The 24499-nt window shown below is 36.7% G+C and overlaps 1 protein-coding gene across 1 annotated transcript; it reads left to right on the top strand.

Annotated features, from left to right (window-relative positions):
- Positions 1-5743: 5743 nt before the first annotated feature.
- On the top strand, positions 5744-17758 carry LOC146146617 (CUB domain-containing protein 2-like). The gene is made up of 11 exons (XM_083387200.1): positions 5744-5912; positions 7144-7265; positions 8191-8283; positions 8596-8725; positions 9275-9399; positions 11349-11444; positions 12013-12142; positions 12652-12788; positions 13578-13658; positions 14497-14626; positions 15622-17758. Exons 1-11 carry the CDS (start codon positions 5858-5860, stop codon positions 15708-15710), a joined length of 1188 nt encoding a protein of 395 aa, XP_083243326.1. The 5' UTR covers positions 5744-5857; the 3' UTR covers positions 15711-17758.
- Positions 17759-24499: the final 6741 nt, after the last annotated feature.

The following is a 24499-nucleotide window of genomic DNA, read 5'->3' as shown; positions in this document are numbered from 1 at the left end:
TAATAACTTTTAAACTGGCAAAAGAAGCGGGAAATATTCAAAACAAAACAAATTTAACATTTTTTTAACATAATCTTATATTTTTACCACAAACTACATGTTGTCTTTGACATTATTTGGCCAAAAACGTTTACGTTTGTGTTGCCAAAAAAGGATCTATATACCAAATAGTCGTCTGCAATTTAAGTTCTAATTGAATCTTTAAAATTTTACCGCTAGGTGTCTTCTAATTAATTGGGCCATTTGTTTTGTTGAGATAAACTAGTGGGCGGCAAACTGTGGGCCGCGGCCCAAATGTGGGACGCAGAGCCATTTTAAGTGGGCCGCGAGTTACTTTTGAATAGCTTAGTGGTATAATGTACTTGTGTGCCGCGTGATAGCCGTACATTCATTGCACTTTATTTTAAAAGTTGGTGTAGAATAATTTTTTTTTAACAGCTTGGAAAGGCCCACGTGACAAATGTGGTCCTGGGAGCCTGTCGAACTATATTTTTGCTATCTTAAATTGTATGTAATTAAAAAAAGTTTCGGGCTTTGCGCGTATATTCTTGGTTTCATAGTATGTTTTACATTATTATGATATAGCAGTGTTTTAGGCAGCAAGGCGCCGTGTTATATTTCACTCTAAAATCAAATATCCTGAATCCGCCACTTTGCGTACTGGTTTTACGTAGTGGGCCTTCAATAGCTCTGAAAAGAGTACTTTGGGCCGCGAAAAAAAAAGTTTGCCGACCACTGAGATAAACAATGAATTTATTTTAGTTCTGTGGTGCAGAAAAAACAGAAATCTAGATGCCAAAAACGATGTAAAATTTAAATGAAATACTAAAAGAAAAGATAAACTTGGGATGTTTTGGAGCACTGGATCCCTTTTCTTTCAATATTATAGCCTGGCTTTTGTTTAACATGGCGCCTAATCGATTTATATCAAAACACTTTTAAGATGAAAAACGTGTGAAAAATAAAAGTCAATCATAGGGTCATGCCAAAGAAAATCTTTTACCATTCAATCCATTGAGCTAGGAGAGTTAGTGAAAAGTCTGCTTGAATCTCAACTGCCCAATTTTCAAGTAACCAGCGTTTTTTTACCAGCTTATTTTTATTTAAAAGCTTTTTTCTAAGGCAGTGCTTATTACCCTATGGGTCGCGACCCAAAATTGGGTCGCTATTTGGTTTGGTTGGGTCGTCGACCTCAGTAGCTCACATGTTTATATTAATTGAGATTGGTTCTGAGAAATAAATTTGTAAAATTAAGGAAGCAATGCAAATAATGTCTTATAGTAATTTTTAAAATTCTAAATTCTTAATAATGCCTATTTTTTGTTCGCTTACGCGAAAAAAGCAATTGGGTCGCCAAAGCTTAGTTGTCATACCTATACGTTTAATATTTGGGTGGCCACGAAAAAAAGTTGAGAAGCACTGGTCTAAGTAAAGTCGTCTAAGTCAAAAGTCCAAGTCAAGTATTTTTGAATAAATAACAAGTCAAGTCTTTGTTAGAGCAAGTCAATTCCAAGTAATGTCCATGTCATAAAAATTAGAACAAATAACTCAATTTTACAAAGAAATGCTTATTGAAAACATTTCATTTTAACTCAAGTCATTTGTTTAAAAGACTTAAGTCAAGTCAAGTCATTTGAAAACAGTGACTTAAGTCAATTCACTAACTTAAGTCATTACAACACAGGAAAACATTGCCCACACAGTATGCATAAACGCTGGAGTATTGTCGACCAGTAGAATGTGTGACGTCCAAAAGTTTAGGACTAGTCACGTCTAGGCTTACAAATTAGCAAACCCTAGGCTTAATCCTCTGTTAGTGACATCTTCGGGTACGATGAGTCAGAAAATTCACAACTGTCCTCGAAACTGTACAAACTGTGATTTTCAGTGTTATATTATGGCGATGAAGGTGAAAGAACGGTGCACGAATTCGGCAACGGATAAACAAATACAGTTTATATCCAGAGTCCAAAGGGAGAGCACAATTCAAATCACAGCATAGAGTGGGTTAACATTATACAGTAGAGAACACGTTGAGATTTCTGAAGTTCACAGTACCTATAGGTGTTTAGCATTACGGTGTTGGTTTAATCGTCTAAACATTTAAAGAATAACAAAAAGCAATATGTTACCAAAACACTTATTCATAACTAGACATTAATTAAATTGCAATTAGCTTACATTAAACTAGCATATAAACAACTAAACTTAGCGGATTCCAACAGATAACTGCCATACAAAGACTGCAACAGAAAGTACACAAAGACTGCACAAAGAGGGTATGTCGAAACCACGCCAAAGTACACAAAGGAATCATACCGTAATGCATGGTTGCACTTGACAGAAAAACATAGAAAACTTATAAAACATTGCTATTTTGTCCGTAACAGAATGTTTTCTTATTGTTCGACTTTCAACAACTTTTCTCGAGGTAGCAAGTAGGTTGACTCGTTTTTACGCTTTATTGTTTCAGATGGACTTTTGAATCCAGCTTTGGTTGTTCTAATTACGACAGAATGCGTCCTTCTGCGAGTAGGTGGCGAAAAGGCCAGGAAAATACTCGGAGGAGTGAAATAAATCCCCCCGACAGAACTTTGTGCTGTTTTTACTTCTTAATACAACTTCTAAAACTCGATTCTCGAAAGTTAAAGCGTGTACGAGTTACGACCTGTAAGACGAGTTGGCACAAAAGTAATGAGTTATTAATCATGTGATTACACCCACCATATAATATATTACTAGACTTTAGGGTTGTTTGATGCTTTGTTATTTATTTTGATACCGATATTTTAGGGAAAAAGTACCCTGGATCCGATTCCAAATGTGGTTATTATAATCCAAATTGATCATATGGAAACCGACAATAATTTCCGGTAGCTTAGCGAAAAATTGCTGTATTTTGTTGAATAGATATATTTGATTAATATTCTATTTTCTCAAAATCATTCATTTTCAAAGTGAAAAACGTCGAGTTAAACCATGGCCGAATTACCATAATGAACATAGCTACAGACACCGGCCTATTGTATCGGACGAATACCAAAACCCCGATGCTATTTTTTCAGACATTCCTACTAGCAGGGGCGAAGCTACGTCATAACGTGATGTCATAGTTAAGTAATCTTAAGGAGTATGCTGTTCTCGATTTTTTGTGCGATTGTGCAACTAAGTTGAAGATAATTGCACGAATTGTGAAAAACAAGAAGATTGCATTGATTTGGTTTTTAGTTTTTGATGTTGCGGATAGTTTTTCTTTTAAGGTTTGGTTTGGGTGACCGCTAAGTAGTTATAAGAGACCGCAAGTGTTTCATTTAAATACCAAAAAGTTGCAAGTCCAAAATTTGGGAAACCGCTGGAGAAATTTGCAAACCACCTTAAAAAAAACACTGATTGCGGGCACAATTTCCTGGCTTTGTACGAGACAAAATCTTCAACACGGCGGTTGTTGTTTCTGATTCCTTTAGAGGAAATGTATCAGTTAATTAAAACTTTTGCGAGCACTAGTAAGTTGTAGGTGTGCTTTGTTTGTGCTTGCTTAAGGCTGCAAAACACTTATGAGTTGTTTGATTAAATTAAAACTGCGTGGGTATTAGTTTACAAAACAAGAGAGACGGTTGGAATAACGGCAGGAAATGGATAAATTGGTCATTGGTGGGATGCTCTATACTAGTCTCTATTCTGCTCTTGCATCAACAAAGCTAAGCGTTCAACAACGAATGTAGAATCGAGATACGATGTATATTGTTGTGGTCTTTACAGCCCGCAAATCTTTAGATTAGAGAAGGGTTTCTTTAAATTGGATTCGTGAACTAGTTTTAAAGGGTCTATGAATGTCTTAAAAAAAAAAAAATTAAATGAATTAAAAACAAATTACTTTAATAAACCCTGAACTAGAGCAATACATGAAAAGTGGGAATGTGCGTGTACTGTACACGGTACAATGTTTTTCACAACAAAATGAAGAACTCTACGGTTGTTCCCGATTTCTTCAGACCTAATGTGAAACTTGCTTGTGATTACTGTTTGCGCTTTTCTACGGTTGCCAAACACCTAAATTAAAACTGCGTGGGTTTCTCTTCATTAGTTTACAAAACAATGGGAGACGGTTGGAATAACGGCAGGAAATGGATAAATTGGTCATTGGTGGGATGCTCTATACTAGTCTCTATTCTGCTCTTGCATCGACAAAGCCTTTTTTTTTTCAACAACGAATGTAGAATCGAGATACGATGTATATTGTTGTGGTCTTTACAGCCCGCAAATCTTTAGATTAGAGAAGGGTTTCTTTAAATTGGATTCGTGAACTAGTTTTAAAGGGTCTATGAATGTTTAATTGAAATATTGGTGAAAAATTAAATGAATTTTGTACATTAATTAAAAAACATTTTGAGCCTTTTCCTTGAATAGATAGTCTATATTTCGAGTCTATTTCAATTTATTATTTTTGAACCGAAAACAGCAGGTTTCTGAAGTAACCTTGTTTTATGACGTAATTTTATTTCGTAATCTCTAACAAAAATCATGCCGACCATGGTGTTAAAAAACTTTAATAAACCCTGAACTAGAGCAATACATGAAAAGTGGGAAAGCGCGTGTACACGGACACAATGTTTTTCACAGCAAAATGAAAAACACTACGGCTGTTCCCGATTTCCTTACAGTTTGGAGGAAATGTGCCAGCTAATGTGAAGCTTTGGTTATGGTCGCTATTACGTTGTAGGTGTTATGAGTTTGTGCTTGCTTACGGATGCCAAACACCTACGAGTTATTTGACTAAATAAAAGCTGCGTGGGTTTCTCTTTGTTGGTTTGCAAAACAGTAGGAAGCGACAGGAAAAGGTAAGTTGTGACTGGTGGGATGCTCTATATCCTGATTTTGCATCAACAAAGCTAAGCGTTCAGCAAAGAATGCAGATTTGTTATTCAAATTAATTCGATATTAGAGGTATATTGGCGTGGTCTTCGCAGCTCGCACAACTATATAGACTAGAGCAGTGGTCGGCAATCTTTACATTATTGCCGACAAAAGCTAACCCCAAAAAGGTCTCGGCGGGTAACGAAGTTTTACTACCAGGTTTTTGTCCAATAGTGCACGCACGGCGCTTTAAGGCTGAAAATATTTCGTAAAAACGGAAAGGTAACACATGTAGCCTAGAAGTAAGATTTGCGCGCATTGCTAAAAAATGGATTTGCGTTGATAAAATAACTGAAACGATGTAGAATGGTTTCGTGCCCAATATGAGGGGACGTATTTCTAAAAACAAAAGTACTTAAAGTTTAATTCTCGGAAGATTTGTAAAATGCAAAGCTAAGCTAAACTTAATGAAGTTTTAACTAAAATTCGAAGAAGTTTTTAACTTTACAGTATTATAGCTACCAGTTCGGGGCAGGGGCCGTAGATAGCTGACCCCGTGGCTAGAGATTCAAGCTTGAAACTAATTGTGGTCTGTATTTTTAGCTATTTACATAAGATATACCTCTCACTCAGTCACACTAAGTGAAGATGGTGCAAGCTCGTATCGAAACGTCTTTATCAAGATGATGTCGATCTACTCGACCTTTTGGCTTTGCAATTTCGTTATTAAGCAACATTACAGCTCCGTAAATAGTCTACCCAAATCTATTTTGCAACCCTTACTAGATTTACTTAAATTGTTACAACTCAAATATGACGGATAATTATAATCCAGCAGGAGTGTTTAGGTTAAAAAGGGCGCCAAGTTAAGTCAGTAGTTAGCCACTTTTAAGAGTCAGACAAATGTAAAGATTGAAAAAAATCACGGGCCAAATACTTGTTGCCACACAGACTTCACTAGCTTTATCGTTTTTTATTGTTTACCTAAAAACAAAGCTGAAGAATGAAGATTGTAACTTTTCTGATGGTTACAATTCTTCTGTGGGAAAGCACCCAAGGTAGGAACAATTACAGATTTTTTTTTTCAATAATCTAACTTTAAGGCGAATAATTCTGCGCTATGAAACTATTATTGAACCTTTTGTGATTTTGAGCGTTTTTATGAAAAATGAGTAACCTCTCCTTGATAAATGATCACTTATTAAAACAACTTTGTTTTTTGTAAGTAAAACTACAAAAAAAAGAATTAAGTGTGAAGATCAAATAGGTAATTTTTGCTTTAGAAAATATTTTTACCGTTTTTAATCAGCTTAAAAACGGCTTTGTATTTTTATAATAAACACGACATATAGCCATATTCCTAGAAGACATATTTCGCAAATCTATATTCCTAAACATACACCTAAATTGAAATCTTGTAGCATCGAAATCGTTTAGAAGAATTAAAATGTTTTAAACCTGATAGCAGGGAGTCGAAGCGGAACCGAACCGGAACTTTATAAACCGGTTTTGGGTCATTTTGTTTCGAACCGTAGCCGAACCTGAACCGATTTTTAAACGATTTTAAGGAGCCGAACCGGAACTGAACGAATAATTTGAAAGAACATGAACCATAACCGAACTAGAACCTGGTAATAAAAGCGGTTCCCTCCAGCATGACGTCACAACTTGTATTTTAAAGACTCAAGTTATGCCATGTTTAAAATTTTATGAACAAATTTGAATATTGATTAAAAAACGTTGATTTTTTTATTTTTAAAATATTTCAATAATGAGTTGCTGTTTTTTAATACGTCACGTAACTTTAATTGAATGGCTTACTATTCAAAGATTATTCTCTACATTTGTTGACCCACATTTTTAGATTCAACGCAACTTAGATTATATCCTTGAACCCGAACCGAACCTGAAGCGGAAAGTAGAAAAACTTTCTTACAGAAACGCAATAACATTTCAATAATGACGTCACAAAGTTACGTCATAAAAGGACGTCTATAAACTTGAGGTTATAGTTTTGCGTCGTGCACTACTACTAAAATCTTAGTCTAAATACAGTCAAGAACGCGGTAGAAAAAAAAAAGTTTTTTGAATTATTTTTAAAGATTTTTATTAATAATTTTTAATAAAACCGTTCCGGACCGTTACGGCTCACTTTCACCACTGGCAACCACAGGTCAAAAAACATCCTACTTGGTTGTTAACTTTCGACATTAGTTCGATTAAAGCCAAATAATGTTACATCCATCGCGTATACTGTTGTTAAAACTACAGGTGCAAAATTTGTTTCAGGTCAAACTTGTTCAACGACAAATACAGGACGGTTAAAAAGCACCTACAAGAGCCCAAACTACCCCTTGAACTATCCCCCGTCGACGCAATGCTCACTTACAATAACTGTACCAAGCGGAATGGTAAACTTCGTTTGAAGAATGGTATCGTAACGTTTAATTAAAAAATAAATCAGCTGTAGGAGCATTATGGTTGGAAGTTGTAGTAAGACGTAGGCCTAATAAGAATATCAAAGCCCATACAGAAGTAGGTTTGAACGTTTCAAGATGTTGAAAATGAATAAAGAGTTATTCAAAACGTTCAAAATGTTATCTACTTCTGCACGGGCTTTGTTATTCCTAAACCAGCAGTAAAAACGTGTTTTCGGCGTAGGATTACAGTCTAAACAAGCATTGGTTTTAATTTTTATTTATAAATTATAGTATTTAAAGAATGGATGTGCGATAATATCGGATCAGAGCCGATACTTTTATATTAGTAGGCCTACTCGTCCGATACCAGGGTCCAGGGTGGTATCGGTGCTGATCTGACGCTAAGTTCATATACGCTTTTCAGCCATGATTTTTAACAAATGCAGCGGTTCTACGCTAAAAGATAAACCTAACAAAAGGAAAAACTTAAATTTTTAACGCTAACGAAAATTTTGGCCGGATAACCTGAATTTTTTTTTCTTTGAACGTTTTAATTTCATGTTTTTGCTAGTTTGCAAATAGCTACGACGCCATTTAGTACTTTTGTCAAAATAAACTTTTGTCAAAAATATCGGTTATCAGTTTAGGAATGAAAAACATGTAAATATAGATAACTTGACTTGCTTTCATGATATTTAAGGGGTTCAACAATTAGGAATATGGACAAAAAGTAATAAAACATTTCGGTTGGTTGGTATAAATATTTCCTAATTATCCATAGTCTTATACCCGTTGTTTTTACTAAAAGCATCTGTATTGTACATAATTATGGAATGATGCACGAATAACTGTGAAACAATTTTTGGGTGGATCGTTTTAAATTTTTTATCTTTTTAATTATGAATGTATTATACAGTTGGTAACCGTCGGATTTGATTCGTTCATCTTGGAGTTTCCAACTGGCCTGATCTGCCACGATTACGTTCAAATCTACGACGGTTTATACACGGTAAGCTAACTGACATATTTCACTGTCGGGACAGTAAAGGTTCCAAAAAATAAGGTAGATTTTTCCAATAAGGTTGACTTTTGAAAGGTCGAATTTTTTTGAAAAGGTCCATCTTTCAATAGGATTCATTTATACAAAAGTTCATTTTTAGTAAGCTCTCTTCGTTAGGCTACCTGTGTGTTTAAGCAATGTGTTCTGCTTAAATGGGTGTTCTTGTACCGCTACCAAACCTCTTTTTTTGGATCGCTTATGCGTAGTAACCTGGTTATTCGACGATTCAAAGTTAAAAAAGCCAGGCAACTCTGTTTTTAGGTGCTTGGCACATTCTGCGGATCTGGTCTTTTACCGGCCCAGGTCTCAACTGGCAGGATCATGAAGATTGAGTTTAATTCCGACTCTGTAATCAATCGACAAGGCTTTCATGCCTTGTATGAAGCAACAGGTGATAAATTAGCGTACAAACAGAATTATATAAAAGTGCGTATCTTTATGGAATCCGAAACGATTTGAAACCAATCTCTGTATTACCCTAAAGAGAATGTAAACAATGAATTCGGAGTTTAAAAATTTAAGTGAAATGCAAGATCGTATTTTGCCGAACGGAATATATATTTGGCCTAAAACGGCATCTTCAGTTGCTGTAATGACAGTAAAATAGATATAGGCTACATGTGGCAAAGATTCTCATAACCAATAAATATTAAAATTATTAGTGTACTTTAGTAACGTTAGTTTGGTTGATTTTAGTTTTTGTTTCATATTTAACCGCAATATGTAAAAAGCCAAAGAAAGCAATCGCTTTTTTCTTACATTCCCAATCTTTTATTGCCTTTTGTCGACCAAAACACAATATTACAATACTTTAATTTTTTAATTTAATTTTAACTTAAGTCTGATATTGTTAACATTAACATTTAGCCCATGTTCAAATTATTTTCCGCTTGTAAGACGACACTTTCTTTCTACTCGTGAGACGACTTTCCAATTGCAGATACAACTTGCGGAAACGCAGTGTTGAGAGGATCGACTAGCGGATATCTCCAATCACCAAATTATCCAGGCTTCTACCCTGCCGGTTCCCACTGCGTCTGGAGAATCGAGGCAGCAGTGGGATCTGTGAGTCCATTATTTATCAACCCTAACTTTTGGCGATATTTTTTATAAGTCCGCTTAGGTTTATACCAGGGTAAACCAAACATTTTCTTATAAAGCACTGGACAACTGTAGCGTATTTTTTAGCATTTTTAATGCTACATTGTAAAATGAAAATCAGTTAACAACAGCCCATTTTTACGCTATTTTAAAACGTCGTAAAGCGTCGGGCGGGGGTCAAGCAACGTGAACACTTCTAAACTCCGCCAACTACGCATTTCTATACGTACGCGCGCCTCCTAGTGGCTTGGTCCAAAATCGCGCTTAAAAAATCCTATTTCTTGTATGAGGTGCGAGACATAAACCTACTCAACACCTAACTTTGAAGCTACTGTACCGCACTGCTATGTTGTCTGCAAGTTTATTCGCTTACCGGTTTGTTTGGCCGTAAAATATACAAATAAAAATATAAATATACAAATGTAAATATACAAATAATACAGTTTTATATTATGTTATAAGTATACACAGAACTTTAGCTGAGCAGAACATTAACGTCAGAACTCATGTTTATATAATATAACTTTTTATAACGGTAATGTTATTAATAATATTATAATAAAAAACGTTATAATAACTAAAAGGCCTTACGATTACGGGCCTGATATAATATTTTATGTCGAACTTTATTAACTAGATAAAAAAAAAGTAAAAAAAAAAGTTTTCTTCAAAAGACTGCCACCTGAGCCTGCCTGTAACAAATAATGCAGTGACCTTTAATAAATTGTTTACAATTTTATCATAATTATGTTTGGAATTGCACCGACAACATTTATAACTAAGCTTAATCTTAATTAGAAAACCAAGCTACTGGTCGGTAGAATTAACTCTGCGGACCGGATCCGGCCCGCGGGGTAAAATACTAATGCGGCGACGAAAAACTTAAATCTTTTTTTTTTTTTACGAACTAAAAGAAAGTAAAAAGCAAAGGGTAAGGAAAAAGTAGCCTTATTCTTTTGGCCAAGAAGGAGGCCGGGAATTTTTGAACATGTCAGTGGAAAATAATGATCAAACCAAGTCATAGGACAATCAGTCAGCCTTGAGGAGCTGGTGCTGCTACTTGTGGTCAGGGATGCGGAGTCGGTTAAAATAACCCGAGTCCGACTCCGGCCAAAAAATAAACCCGAGTCCGACTCCGGTCAAAAAATAAAGCCGAGTGTGACTCCGGTCAACAAATAAACCCGAGTTCGACTCCGGTCAAAAAATAAACCCGAGTGCGACTCCGGTCAAATGAGCGATTTTGTCGAGTCCCGAGTCCGGCCCTGAATCTACAGCCTCTATTTCACCAATTTACGAAACAAAATAACGTGGATATTCAGCAATCCACCTATAGGGGTGTCAAATAATTCATTCACTCAAAATACTTGGTTAGAAAATATTCCACCATATCATAATCCACCTTTACAATTTACATTTGGCGGCCAAAACAGTTTTAAAATTTGGTACCGCGCATGCGCATGTCGGACTCGGGACTCGGGTAGTTTTACAATGTCTTACTCGAGTCCCGAGTCCGACTCCAGCAAAAACAAACCGACTCCTCGAGTCCCGAGTCCGACTTCGACTCCGCAGTCCTGCTTGTGGTATAGGGCCAGAGTTGGACTGCGCATCGGCAGAATGTAAACATTTCAACATTTTTTTATGGTGGAGGTAATAATATGAATGCAGTTGTGAGTATTAATTTTTATTACAGTAAAGATCTGAGTATTAATTTTTTAGTATTTACCGACAGAAAAAAGGTAAATGAAAATTTGAATCATCCTGCGCATAAAATATAGATGTAGTTTGATGAATTTTAATAAAAAACAGGCTAGTGCCGCGTTTTGAAACAAATTCGGAGGTGTGGTTTCTGCAAGTTTGCCACACCCCCTTGGTGATGTCACCGTAATCTATTTCTGCCTTTCATGTTTTTCCAGGTGATAAAGCTGCAGTTCCTCAGCTGGTCGTTGGAGTCGGGATGCTCTTTGTTTACAAATCGCGACAATGTAACAGTTTACGACGGAGAGACCAGGGTAGGGCTACCGTCAGTTTGGAGATCGAATAACTTTAGTAACAAGTCCAGTGGTTCTAAAACTTTTTTCGAATTCCTTCCTTACAAGCCCAAATACAATTAATTCGTCCCCAGAAAAACACAAGGTATTCTATTATTGCTATAATGTAATTTGGACGCGCTAATCGTCTGAAAGTTCTATTTGTTATGAACGTATTACGTGGGTATTAATTTTAGACCTATGTGAAAACCTGCAGTGCCAGTGGTGTAAATTTCACGCATTTTATCTGTTTCTCGACTCGCTCCTCTTTGAGCCTGGGTAGCTCAGTTGGCATAGCGACGGTCCCAGGATGACCGAGGTTGTGAGCTTGAACCTCACTGCAGGCTGGCTATTTGCCTAGCATTGCCTTGCTTGTATCTCAAAATAAAGATTCGGCTGGTCTGTCGAAGACTTAAGGTTTACTATGATACGTAAGCCGTTATCGTTGATCAAAAAACGACTTGAGAAGGGCTAGAGCACAGTGTTTGTAGATTTATATGTGCATGGACTGTTTACTGACGCCTGTAGTGACTGTGTTGACGAAAAACAGGTTTTGGGAAGATTCTGCGGCTCTTCAATGCCACGTACTCTTTCCTCTACTGGCCGAAGAATAAAAGTGACTTTCAACTCTGACTCTACGCTCCACTATAGGGGTTTCCGCATAAAATGGAGCGTCCTTAGTAAGTCACAAATAGAAATACCAGCTATACGTGTTTACTGGGAAACTTCGTTCTATTCAGTTATTAATTTGCGAAACTCCCGAACGCAATACACATGTTTTCTTAGTAGTCTTAAATAAAATTACTAAAACCGTAATACTTGTTGAAATCGACATTTTGTTGTTTATAAACTGTTCGGCAATACCTTTGCCACCATCAGTGTAAAAAGTCAAGACTATAACACCATCTTCTTTACCTTACTATTTTTGTTTCTTGTATTTTATGGCCTTTATCGTCATTTTTATACTGACGATGGAATTGCCGAATCTGTAATAATGCCTCGGAATGAGATTTAACTTGTTATTTTTTTAAAAGACTGTACTTGGACTTAAGTTACTTCACAAATGACTTGACTAGAACTTAGGTAACTTTAAAATGACTCATTTCAAACACTGCTAACACATACAGTTGCTTATTATAAAAATCTCCTCGAGGTACCACTGACTTTTGTATTATCACTTAAACCGCAGACAGTGTACCTCAATCGTATTCGTGTGGAGTCACCGATCTCACCGCTTCATCCGGGACCATTCGCTCTCCCAACTACCCGTCGAACTATCCCAACTCAGCAACATGCACGTGGCGCATCCGCGGGCCAATTGGATCGGTAAAAATATTTGTTCCACGTGAAAAGCTATTTTTAAGAGACTAAGCATAGCTCTTAACTGAATTGATGACTAGCTCGATTTTAAATGCACAACAACTGAGTGAAAAGTGTATTTGGTATAACAATACTACTGGATACTTTTTTACTGGATGCTATTGGGATAATTAGGTCTTTTGGAAAGAATCGATATCAGATTAGATCCTGTTATTTTGGCGAACTTATCAGATGTCAGATAAAACAAGAAACAATGTGCACTTTTCTGGGCTAAAAAACGGCTGAATTCCGCGGCCAGCCTAGAAAAATAAGCCTATGGCAAAGTTCGAATTCACAACCTAGGTAACACTGGGGCCGTCATTCTAGGTTAAAGACCAGCCTTCGTCCGCTACATATAGGTAGACTAACATCAATTCTTCAGTCGGTGTTGTAGGCTACTGCTTGAATTGACTTGGTATTTTAGGCAAACGAATTAAACCTAGATGTTTTATTTGAATACATCCTTGGCAGTAATTGGATGTTCATCGCAATTAGTACACGTAAAGCAATTTGTTTAATAAGTGTCCAGTTTTTTGGTGTTTAATTGACGAATTATTGGGAGGAAACGAATAAGTTTTCCATATTTTATGGTTCGTTTTGTTGTAAATGACTTGGTATAGCAGTGACCTGGACTGCGACTTTAATTACATCCTGTTAAAGTTGCCACTTGGGTTATTCTATAAATACACTTGCTAACGACACCAACTTTAATAGTAATAAATTGACACATTCTAAAAGCGCTTTGTGCTTTCACAGACAATCAAGGTGACGTTTGTTTCTTTCTCTATCGAATCTGGTTGTCACGACTACATGGCCCTTTACGATGGAGAAAGTGACGTGAGTTAATGTGCGATTGCTTCTTAAGTAACACATTTAATAGTCTGGTGTCCTGCAAAGCGTTTAGTGCAATTTGTGCTATACGCGCCTTTTGTGCAAAAACTAATAACGCCAAACTTGTGATATTTTAATCTAACAAACATCAGACGAAAGTTTAACAAAACATAGTGATGTGTATTAGGGAATTCGCGACAAACTTTGGATTATTTTAATCTTCGGCCCAATTTTAACATTTTAAACCAATGTTAAAATTTAACTCTGACTCAAATTTAAAGATTTCGTCGTGTCCCGAGTCCGGCGCCGACTCGAAAGCGTATTTTCCACCCACTCACGTAACTGGGATAGGGTGGGTATACAGCAATCCAAGCATAGGGTGTTATATAACCCATCCACTCGCAATGCATACTTGAAAAATATTAACCATTACAGTTTGAAGCCGTATCGATTTTGAATTCGTTATTACGCATGCGCACGTCGGACTAGGGACTCTGATAGCTTTTGCATATTTTTTCAAATAGTCTGAACTTATAAGTATATGTAGAAGAAAGCACACTTAATAGAATACAACAGGAATATGCTTTGGCAGCTTTCGCTAACGCTCGACAGAGGTTTAGAGTCACTAGTGACAGCCCTATCTGACCTATTCCTTCATCTCTATAACTACACTAGTTTTGAAACTATCAGTTCTGTTATACAACTATGTCATATCGGCACTTGTAATACTTACCATTAAATGTTTGATCAGAAACTGTACAGAGAAATTTTGTAGTCTTACTCGAGTCCACAGTCGAGCTAAAGGATAGAGAGGTTTTTTAACAAACTAAATTTATGATTCTAGCTGAAAGGTTACTACTGCGGGAAATCCTATCCACGTGAATTTACTTCGACTACCAATCTGGTCAAAATCTACTTTTTCAGCGACACTTCTTTAACCCAGAGCGGATTTCGACTCGACTGGAGTATTTCAGGTGAATTTTAAAGCCAACATTTATTGAAGCTTGACTTTATGGTGTTGTCCGCCATTTTAGAAAGGACTAAATCAGTCACGGGGCTCTTTTTGAAGATGGGTGACCATACTCCCTTAAATTTGGTTCATTAGAATTCACAAATCTTAAGAGCTTTTTAGCGAATTGACGGGAATATTTTCGTAACATATTTTTTGAGTGCTTTTGGCAAACTTGCATTTTGCCTAAATTTTAAATGCAATGGAAAGGCTTACTTTTTGGTAAAAAAGCAACATATACAAATTACTGCAATGCTACGATATGGCCGATAATATCGGATCGGAGCCGATACTTCACGTTAAGTGACATTATCTGTAGACCTACTCGTCCGATACTCGTGTGATATCGAAAACGATCCGATAACAAACTGATATGGGAATATGAGCCCTGCTTTCCCATCCAACGCAGCAATTCTAACTTGAATGTTGGATCTGTTTTAAAAATAGTAGAATAACAACTTAAAGAACCTCGACTTCAAATTTTGGTCACATTACCCTGAACCAAATACGATTAACCGTTTTAACTTAATTTATTTCGCTTGTTTGTGGATAGTAACGAGGTCATTTGATATCGGATTTGGGGGGTTATACTCTTTGACCAAAATATCGGCTATCAGAAATTCAGAATAGAATGTCGAGTAGCGGACATTCAAACAAAGTAGCAATTTAGGCCTAATTATCCATTTAAAACATGACCCTAAAATACTCATAGTTTAAAGTATATAATCTCAACAACACCGATTAAATCTCCACTCGAATAGGCCGACTTACGATACAAACTACAAATTAAACCAGAATATAATTTTTTTATGTCAAAAGTTATCCTACAACTTTTCGGAAACCAGTTACAAGTAGTTATAAGCGGTTAAATTAGCCTATAAAGGACAAGGTGTGTCATATAGTTCTCGATAAAAAGCTCATTTTTAGCGTTAATATTTTCGCCTTCTTTTGTTTTCGTAGGATCCGGGTGCAAACTGCGCTGCAACGCGGTTGCCATGGTGATTTTTCTACTCGTCGCTTTCTTGCGCAATTATGTCGCGATGGAGTGAGGCACCAGACTAACGAGGAAAACGTTAAGATGTTCGTCGAGCAACTGTTCAATAAATTATACCAAAAAGTATTTTTTGTCAGCCTTTTAATTAATTATAGAATACAAATTTTGCCTTCGAAACATTTACAGTGTTGTACTGGACTTAACTTTAGTCTACGGACGAATGACTTGACCTGGGTTATTTAAATTTAATAATTTTTCGTTATTCTTTTCCACGAATCTCGACCTGTGAAACAGTTTGCTTTTTTTAAATGTTACGTTTTTGTTCTTTGCAAATTGAAATATCAATCATGATTGGACGAGTTTGCGAATTTTAATAAGTTTAACATATTTTTTGGTTAAAATGACAGAACCTGGACTTGGTATTTCAATTAGTTGGATTGCTATTTTCTTAAACGCACAAAACTTTTTTTTTTCTTTTAAACTATAGGTTTTGACACAGCCGTGCTTAAATATTCCAATGTAAAGTGTGTAGGCCTACGGACTTTAATTAAGGTGTGTTTAATTTATTTCAATTTTGTTTTCCGGAGCCCAAACGACTTAGTTGACCTTGCTATGGCTGGTGGCCGAGTTAATCAACGCGCCTATATTTGTTACCGTTTTAAAAATGTTCCAGACCCAGGCAAAAATACAGCCTAAAGCCACTATTAATTTTGCTTATTGTCTCGTTGATTTGAAGTATTTTGTATTGTCTCTTTTTTTATATATTTATTCACTACTAACCAGGGCTGTGGAGTCGATTAAACACAAACCTAGCCTGACTGTCGAGTCCGGCTACGAATTTACAGTATGTATTCCACCCATTTATAGGTACTAAATATGCAGTACGGAAGATATTCGAATTCGGTATGCGCATGTCCACGTCGGACTCGGGTAGCGTTTTTGAGTCACGACTCCAGCAAAACATACCTACTCCGACTCGGCAGCCATGATATTAACTGTTACGAACTTTTATTCATGATTTAATTGAATGTGAAGGTCAGGGACGGAACCAGATTTTTGTTTGAGGGAGTGATTGTAAACTTTTTTTTAATATTTTTTTAATTTTTATTTTTTCCCTTTTAAGTGATGTTAAACCTAAAGAATTGTAGAGAATATCAGGTTTGAGAAGTCGGTGAAAAATAAGCCGAGTCCGACTCCGGCTAAATGTGCGACTTTTTCGAGACTCTACAGACTGTAGTTTACCCATTCACGTAACTTAGTTAAGGTGGCTAAACAGCAATCCACTCATAGGGCTGTCCTATCGTTCGTCCGCAATGTATGTTGCAAAAAGTCCACCAAATTCCATCCCGACTTTACGAATTACAGTTGGTGTCCATATCAGTTTCAAAATTTGGTACCGGTACTGCGCACGTCGGACTCGGGTAGTTTTACGTGATCTTACTCGAGTCCCGAATCATACTCCGACTCCACAGCCCGCGAGAGTATAAGTATAAACAGTGCAACAGGCTGCGGGCACAGAACACAGGTAAAATATTACAAGACGCCTTTACAAAAATTCGTTGAAATAAGAAAAACGTTTTTCGGAATAAAGTCGCCAAAAAACGTTTGGGGTGGGGTAGGAAACAATTTTTCGGTTACAACAAGCAATTAATTACTTTTTACAATTAAACCCATGTAAACAGACTGAGTTACATCATTGGGACGAATGGGATGAAAGTTTTTTTTTCCTTTTTTCTTGTGATGTTTTTGTATTAAACTGACTTGAGGATCTTTATTGTTACTCTTCTAAAGTTGTATAAATATAAGTTATTTATTTCATTTTTTGACATTGTGTGTGAGTTTCAAATCCTGCCGTTTAAAATTGCCTGTGATCTTACAGACAGAGATCCACACTGCTAGTAATAAATGTCAACAAGAAAAAAAGGCTTGCAATGAATTCAAAAAGCCTTGAAATTGGTGTACCGTAGTTAAAAACCATGTTTTGCTCCCTCTATTTTTAAACGTTTATTTCGTCAGTGCTAGTTTTAGTGGTGTCCATTATGATTTGTTAACACTTTTTGCGCATTTACAAACTTTTATTCCTATAAATAAATGGTTCTGTGGTCACAAGCTTTATTTTTTATTTTGAACTATAGCTATAGCTGTAAAAAGTGAAAACAAGAGGAACAAAGGTTGAAGTATGTAAAATCAAATTTGTTGAAAGACAACTTTAATAAAGGACTTAACTGAATTTTATAACTGAATGACGCTTTTTGTAACTTCGTCCGATACCTAATGGCGTGGCTTGGGGCGGCCACGGTGAGTAGCAACTCTACAAAAATCAGACGAGTGAAAGGCTCACCGCCTTGATCGTCCTTTAGCGCGGCTTTCTATAAAGAAAACGAAGGGGCGTCAACGACAAATCAACACATGTAACAAGTTAAAACAAATACGCACCAAGGGGCGCCCGCAGAAAATTTTCCAGTGGGGGGCAATCAGGGGCGTAACCAGAAAATCAAAAGGGGTGTCCTGAATTTTCAACTTAGGGCATTCCCCTTTGTTCGACTGACGTTAATGAATAAAGACGTCACAAAACAGTGACACTGCGACGTCATATAATAGTGATTGCAAGACGTCATAAAAAAACTAATCAGAAACAGCCAAATACGTACAGAAAAAGCGATCACGTGCGTCGTCGAAAATCTTGTCAGGCGCCAGCTGCGAAACCACAGTGTGCAATCTTCAGGCAAAAAAACAAACCAAGACCGTAAAATATGTGTGATTAATTGTGGTAGAATCACACATAATTCGACTGGTGTGCCAAGTCAGCTAAATTACAAGCTGCGGTTGAGGGGAAATAAGTTGTGTCCATTGCACACGTAGCACGTGTTCTTAAAGTATGCTGAAAGAGCATAATTTTGCGTTAACTGTCATTACTCAAAAATGGAGACTTTGAAACGCGCATGACAGTCACCATTATACCTCCTTTCAATCATCTGATTCAGTTAACCGTTACACCAACATAGGATATAGCGCAGAGACCGAACAGTGAGGAACATACTGCGTATAACTCGACGTTTTAGCGAGAAAAAAAGAAAGAAGGTTTGACTTATTGTTGTCAATTGTCGAATACACACTTGCTAATCAGTCAACATATACAAATAACGAAAGAGAAAAACTATGCAGGGTTTACGGTCGACCAAACAAAAGACGAAAAACGGCGTTTTGCTCTCGAATTTGGTTTCGCATCAGATTAGGATGCGTGACCCAATTACTTGAAAAGCACGCCGCTTCGAACAGTTTGTTAAACCATAACAAAAATGATAATATCACTTACAAAAAGGGGGTTAAGAACTCCCGCTCCCCCTGGATACGCCACTGGAGGCAATGGATACTAATGGATAATATTTTTAAACGCCACTGGATAACAATGAATAATATTTTTAACCTTCATAAGTAATACATATTACACTTACAAATAATACTAATAATTGCATTTTAAAATTCCAGGGGGGCGCCCATGCCAAGAAGTGACAAACAAAATAACTGGGATTTAATTTCTTTCCAATTTTTGCATATTTTAGTGAAATACCGGTTTAACTTTTAATTGAGCTATACAGCAATGTAATTTAGCAATATACATCTGAAAAATTTCATCAGAATTGTTTTGGGGGGTACGAAGAACGTTCTGACCTCACAAAGGGGTACCAGCTTGTTGTTCCTGATTCCTTTAGCGTAAATGTATCAGTTAGTTAAAACTTTTTTTGAGCACTGTTATATCGGAGGTGTGCAGTGTGTGATTTCTTCCAGCTGCTAAACACCTGTTGGTTGACTAAATTAAAGCTGCGTGGGTTTATTTGTGCTAGTTTGCAAAACTAAAACGAATGAATTACTCACTGGTGGGATGCTCAATATTTTCTCTTGCCTCAACAAAGCTGGTATATTGCTATGGTGGTCTTCACAACCCGCACAACAGTAGAATATACAGCAGGGTTTCTTAAAATTGGATTCTAGTTTTACGGGAATCCATGAAGGTCTATTTGAAATATTAGTGAATTTTTTTTCCTTGAATGTATATTTCGAATCTATTTCAATTTATCATTTTTTGGATCGAAAACAGCAGGTTTCTGAAATTACCCTGTTTTACGACGCCATTTTATTGCGTAATCTCTAAAAAATTCCATGTCGACCATACTACACGCGAGCACACATATCTTGTTAGGAGTCCATTTAAAAAAAAAACTTAAAAAACCTTGAACTAGAGCAGTGGTTCTCAACCTTTTATGCTTCGTGGCCCCCTTTAAGAGGCTCCCAACCCTCGTGGCCCCCATGCTTTTAAAATATTTAGCATTGTTTCTACGTGTTTTTTCCTTGTTTTACTTCTCCACGTTAATAAGAAATACAGCCGTTAATCAACGAATCAATGCACTTAGTTTCTTCAAAATTTAACATATCACTTATTTTAATTTAAGTGAATATATTTAGTGATTACAAAGCTTGATGGTGGGAAGGTATTTGTTTATATTCGGCTCTGTTTTGTACTGAGCCTAGCGAACGTTAGTACATTCGTCGAAATGATTTATGGTTTTTCGGTTATAATGAATTACTATTACTTGACATAATCTAACTCAATATTGGCCTAAAATGACCTTGAATAACCTTACAGCGTACCTTATGCGTTTTACTATGGAATGCTTCTTTTGCAACTTAACGTCCCTTCAGGGAATTGCGAAATCTCTTCGTTAGTTTCTCGCCCAATGGCATTTGAAGGAAACTTAATGATTTATCGGCAAGCAATCGACCTGCCGCCCGAAAAACACTGACGCCTCATTACATGGATATTGGATGGATACATATAAAGCAGCACAGTAATTACTTCGTCACAGCGACAGGCATTTATCCAAACTTGCCACTTACGTACGTACAATTAGGCGTAACTTTCCGAGATAAACGAATAAAATGGATTCACTCTTCTAGTTTTAATCAACTCTACTGACGCGTCAAAGAACGTTTTAGCAAAAAATGGGTTACAAAACGTTACAAAAAAGTTTTACAGTCATAATAAAAAACACAAAATTAGGTTAAATGGCAAACAAGTGGTGACATTTTGGTTTTGCAATACCTAGCTAGAAAGTTTTGCCCGTGGTCAGTGGCTTAGCCAGCCGAAATATGTGAGGGGCGAAAATTTTGAACTTGAACTAGTAAGAGTACTTCATTTGAAACACCGCTTCTTGAAGCAGAAAAAGACTAGACACCCTGAGTAGGCAAACTATCAACTTAAATAACTTGACACTAAAACTGTTACCTCACAGCGATAAACCGACTTTATATAAAACATAAACAAATAACTATTTACAACGAATCAGTAATGACACTACGATTAAAAGTCCATTAGTCGCTTCCCGCCAGCGAGGCTCGTTATAACTTGATTGCTTTGGCCATTGTATTAACTACCGTATCGAACACAAACAAAAATGCTAGCAAACCGTTTCGCGCAGCAACTGACTGAGTTTAACGCAATACTTAAAAGCCATTTAAAGGAAAAAAACAAAATGACTAAAAGTAGTAAAACTACATTAATGTATACAACAAACATAATAACTAAATAGTTGGTGACGTAACAGTGCTTGACAAATGGAGGTGTGACATGCTTGTAATCGACAGTCGTGTACTGCTCATAAAGGCTACAAAACAAATATTTAAGAGTAGAATATTCATAATTTCTTTGAGAGAAATAGCCCCTGTGTTCCCCTGGCTGCGCCTATGACCGTGGCCCCGCAATTACCTCTCCGTGGCCCCCCCAGGGGGGGCGAGGGCCACGGTTGAGAAACCCTGAACTAGAGCAATACATGAAAAGTGGGAAAGCGCTTGTACACGGACACAATGTTTTTCACAAAAAAATGAACAACCATACGGTTGTTCCCGATTTCTTTAGAGAAAATGTATTAGTTAATAGCAAACTTTGCTTGTGATCACTATTATATCGGAGATGTAATGTATGTGTGCTTGCCTATGGTTGCCAAAAACCTACAAGTTATTTGACTAAATAAAATATGCGTAGGTTTCTCTATGCTATAGATTGGATGGGATGCTCTATGCTCTATATCCTGCTTTTGCATCAACACTACCAAACGTTCAACAAAGAATGCAGATGCGAAATCCAGGTACCGCAGCCTATATGTTGTTGTCTTCACGTGCTTTGTTTGTGAATTCACCTGTTGTTTGACTAAATAAAATCGGCGTGGGTTTCTCTTTGTTGGTTTGCAAAACAACAGGGAATGGAAGGAATGACGTCTGCGAACGGATAAATCGGAAACTATAACAAAAAATTTTAATGAAAGCCTTTAATTTAAAACCAAGTTATCTGAAACAATGACTGAAGTCAAGTCAATTCATTTGAAAACAGTGACTTAAGTGCACTTAAGTCAAGTCATTGAAGTCAAGTCATTGACTTAAGTCATTACACACTACTGTAAATTATTCCATCACAGAAGGTCGAGTAGAGGGGAATCGAAGAGACGAAAGAAAGTGTTCTGGCCTAAGCGAGAGACGAGGTCGGTTTCTCTCGGAAAGAGGAAGTGATATAAGTAAAAACCTCTCACGAACTTTCCAACCTTCATTTGACACATAGTGATTCTGCTGGTTGAAACTTGTCCTGTTCTTTCTATACAATTCGGTCGCTACCCAGACGCGGTCTTCACGTGCTTTGTATGTGCTTTCACCTGTTGTTTGACTAAATAAAATCGGCTTGGGTTTCTCTTTGTTGGTTTGCAAAACAACAGGGAATGGAAGGAATGACGTCTGCGAACGGATAAATCGGAAACTATAACTCAACTAAATATAAAAAAACGCATTAAACAGCTAGCAAATTGTTTTATGTGTAAAAATTAAATTAAATAACCCAATTTAAATAAAAAATTTTAATGAAAGCCTTTAATTTAAAACCAAGTTATCTGAAACAATGACTGAAGTCAAGTCAATTCATTTGAAAACAGTGACTTAAGTGCACTTAAGTCAAGTCATTGACTTAAGTCATTACACACTACTGTAAATTATTCCATCACAGAAGGTCGAGTAGAGGGGAATCGAAGAGACGAAAGAAAGTGTTCTGGCCTAAGCGAGAGACGAGGTCGGTTTCTCTCGGAAAGAGGAAGTGATATAAGTAAAAACCTTTCACGAACTTTCCAACCGTCATTTGACACATAGTGATTCTGCTGGTTGAAACTTGTCCTGTTCTTTCTATACAATTCGGTCGCTACCCAGACGCGGTCTTCACGTGCTTTGTATGTGCTTTCACCTGTTGTTTGACTAAATAAAATCGGCTTGGGTTTCTCTTTGTTGGTTTGCAAAACAACAGGGAATGGAAGGAATGGCGTCTGCGAACGGATAAATCGGAAACTGGTGGGATTGTCAATATCTTGCACTTTCATCAACAAAGCTTAACGTTCGACAAACAATGTAGATTCGATATCCTAAGTAAAATGTGGTGGTCTTCCAAACCCCATAACTATAGGCTAGAGCAGGAGTTCCTAAACTTGGATTCGTAAACTAGTTTTAGGGAGTCCATGAAGGCCCCATTGAAATTTTAGTGTAATATTTGAAAAAAAGTAATACATTTTTGAGAAAAAATAAATAAAAACAAACGACTCGCGCATACCGCCAAACGATTGCATTTACGTAGTTAAAACAGGCAAACATTATAGTTAAGGGGTATTTTAGGGCATATCATATAACGTTTAAGCTATTGCCGACTACTGGTTTACTGTTAACTTGTATAGTTTAACAGTTTTGTAAACAAGTCATTTCAAAATGACTAAGTCCAAGTCAAGTATTTTGCTAAAATAACAAGTCAAGTCCGAGTCCAAGTCACCAGATGCCCAAGTCAAGTCCCAAGTCATTTTGAGAGCAAGTTAACTTCAAGTTATGTCATTGACATAATAAATTAAATGCTTAACTGTTAAAATTGGCAAGGTCGTCCAATTATATACAATAACTCAACTAAATATAAAAAAACGCATTAAACAGCTAGCAAATTGTTTTATGTGTAAAAATTAAATTAAATAACCCAATTTAAAAAAAATTTTTTAATGAAAGCCTTTAATTTAAAACCAAGTTATCTGACACAATGACTGAAGTCAAGTCAATTCATTTGAAAACAGTGACTTAAGTGCACTTAAGTCAAGTCATTGACTTAAGTCATTACACACTACTGTAAATTATTTCATCACAGAAGGTCGAGTAGAGGGGAATCGAAGAGACGAAAGAAAGTGTTCTGGCCTAAGCGAGAGACGAGGTCGGTTTCTCTCGGAAAGAGGAAGTGCAAGTGATATAAGTAAAAACCTCTCAAGTACTTGCCAACCTTCATTTGACACATAGTGATTCTGCTGGTTGAAACTTGTCCTGTTCTTTCTATACAATTCGGTCGCTACCCAGACGCGGTCTTCACGTGCTTTGTTTGTGCTTTCACCTGTTGTTTGACTAAATAAAATCGGCGTGGGTTTCTCTTTGTTGGTTTGTAAAACAATAGGGAATGGAAGGAATGACGTTTGCGAACGGATAAATTGGAGACTGGTGGGATTGTCAATATCTTGCTCTTTCATCAACAAAGCTTAACGTTCGACAAAACATGTAGATTCGATATCCTAAGTAAAATGTGGTGGACTTCCAAACCCCATAACTATAGGCTAGAGCAGGAGTTCCTAAACTTGGATCCATAAACTAGTTTTAGGGAGTCCATTTATGACGTCAATTTGTTAGGTCATCTCAAAAAATTTTATACCGACCATGGTGCATGATACCTAAAATTATTTTTAGGGTTCCGCGTTAATAGTTCAGCATCCCCTGGACTAGAACAGTAATCTTCAT

Source organism: Ascidiella aspersa, chromosome 4 (genome assembly GCF_963924565.1).
Source record: "Ascidiella aspersa chromosome 4, kaAscAspe10.2, whole genome shotgun sequence".
Taxonomy (NCBI): Eukaryota; Metazoa; Chordata; class Ascidiacea; order Phlebobranchia; family Ascidiidae; genus Ascidiella; species Ascidiella aspersa.
Note: the sequence above shows the minus strand (reverse complement) of the source record. Positions and strands in the feature narration are given on the sequence as shown.

Coding starts and splice junctions, on each gene's coding strand:
- LOC146146617 (XM_083387200.1), top strand. CDS start 5,858: ATGAAGATTGTAACTTTTCTGATGGTTACAATTCTTCTGTGGGAAAGC. Junction 13,659..14,496: donor TTTACGATGGAGAAAGTGAC/GTGAGTTAATGT, acceptor TTATGATTCTAG/CTGAAAGGTTACTACTGCGG. Junction 14,627..15,621: donor ACTCGACTGGAGTATTTCAG/GTGAATTTTAAA, acceptor TTGTTTTCGTAG/GATCCGGGTGCAAACTGCGC.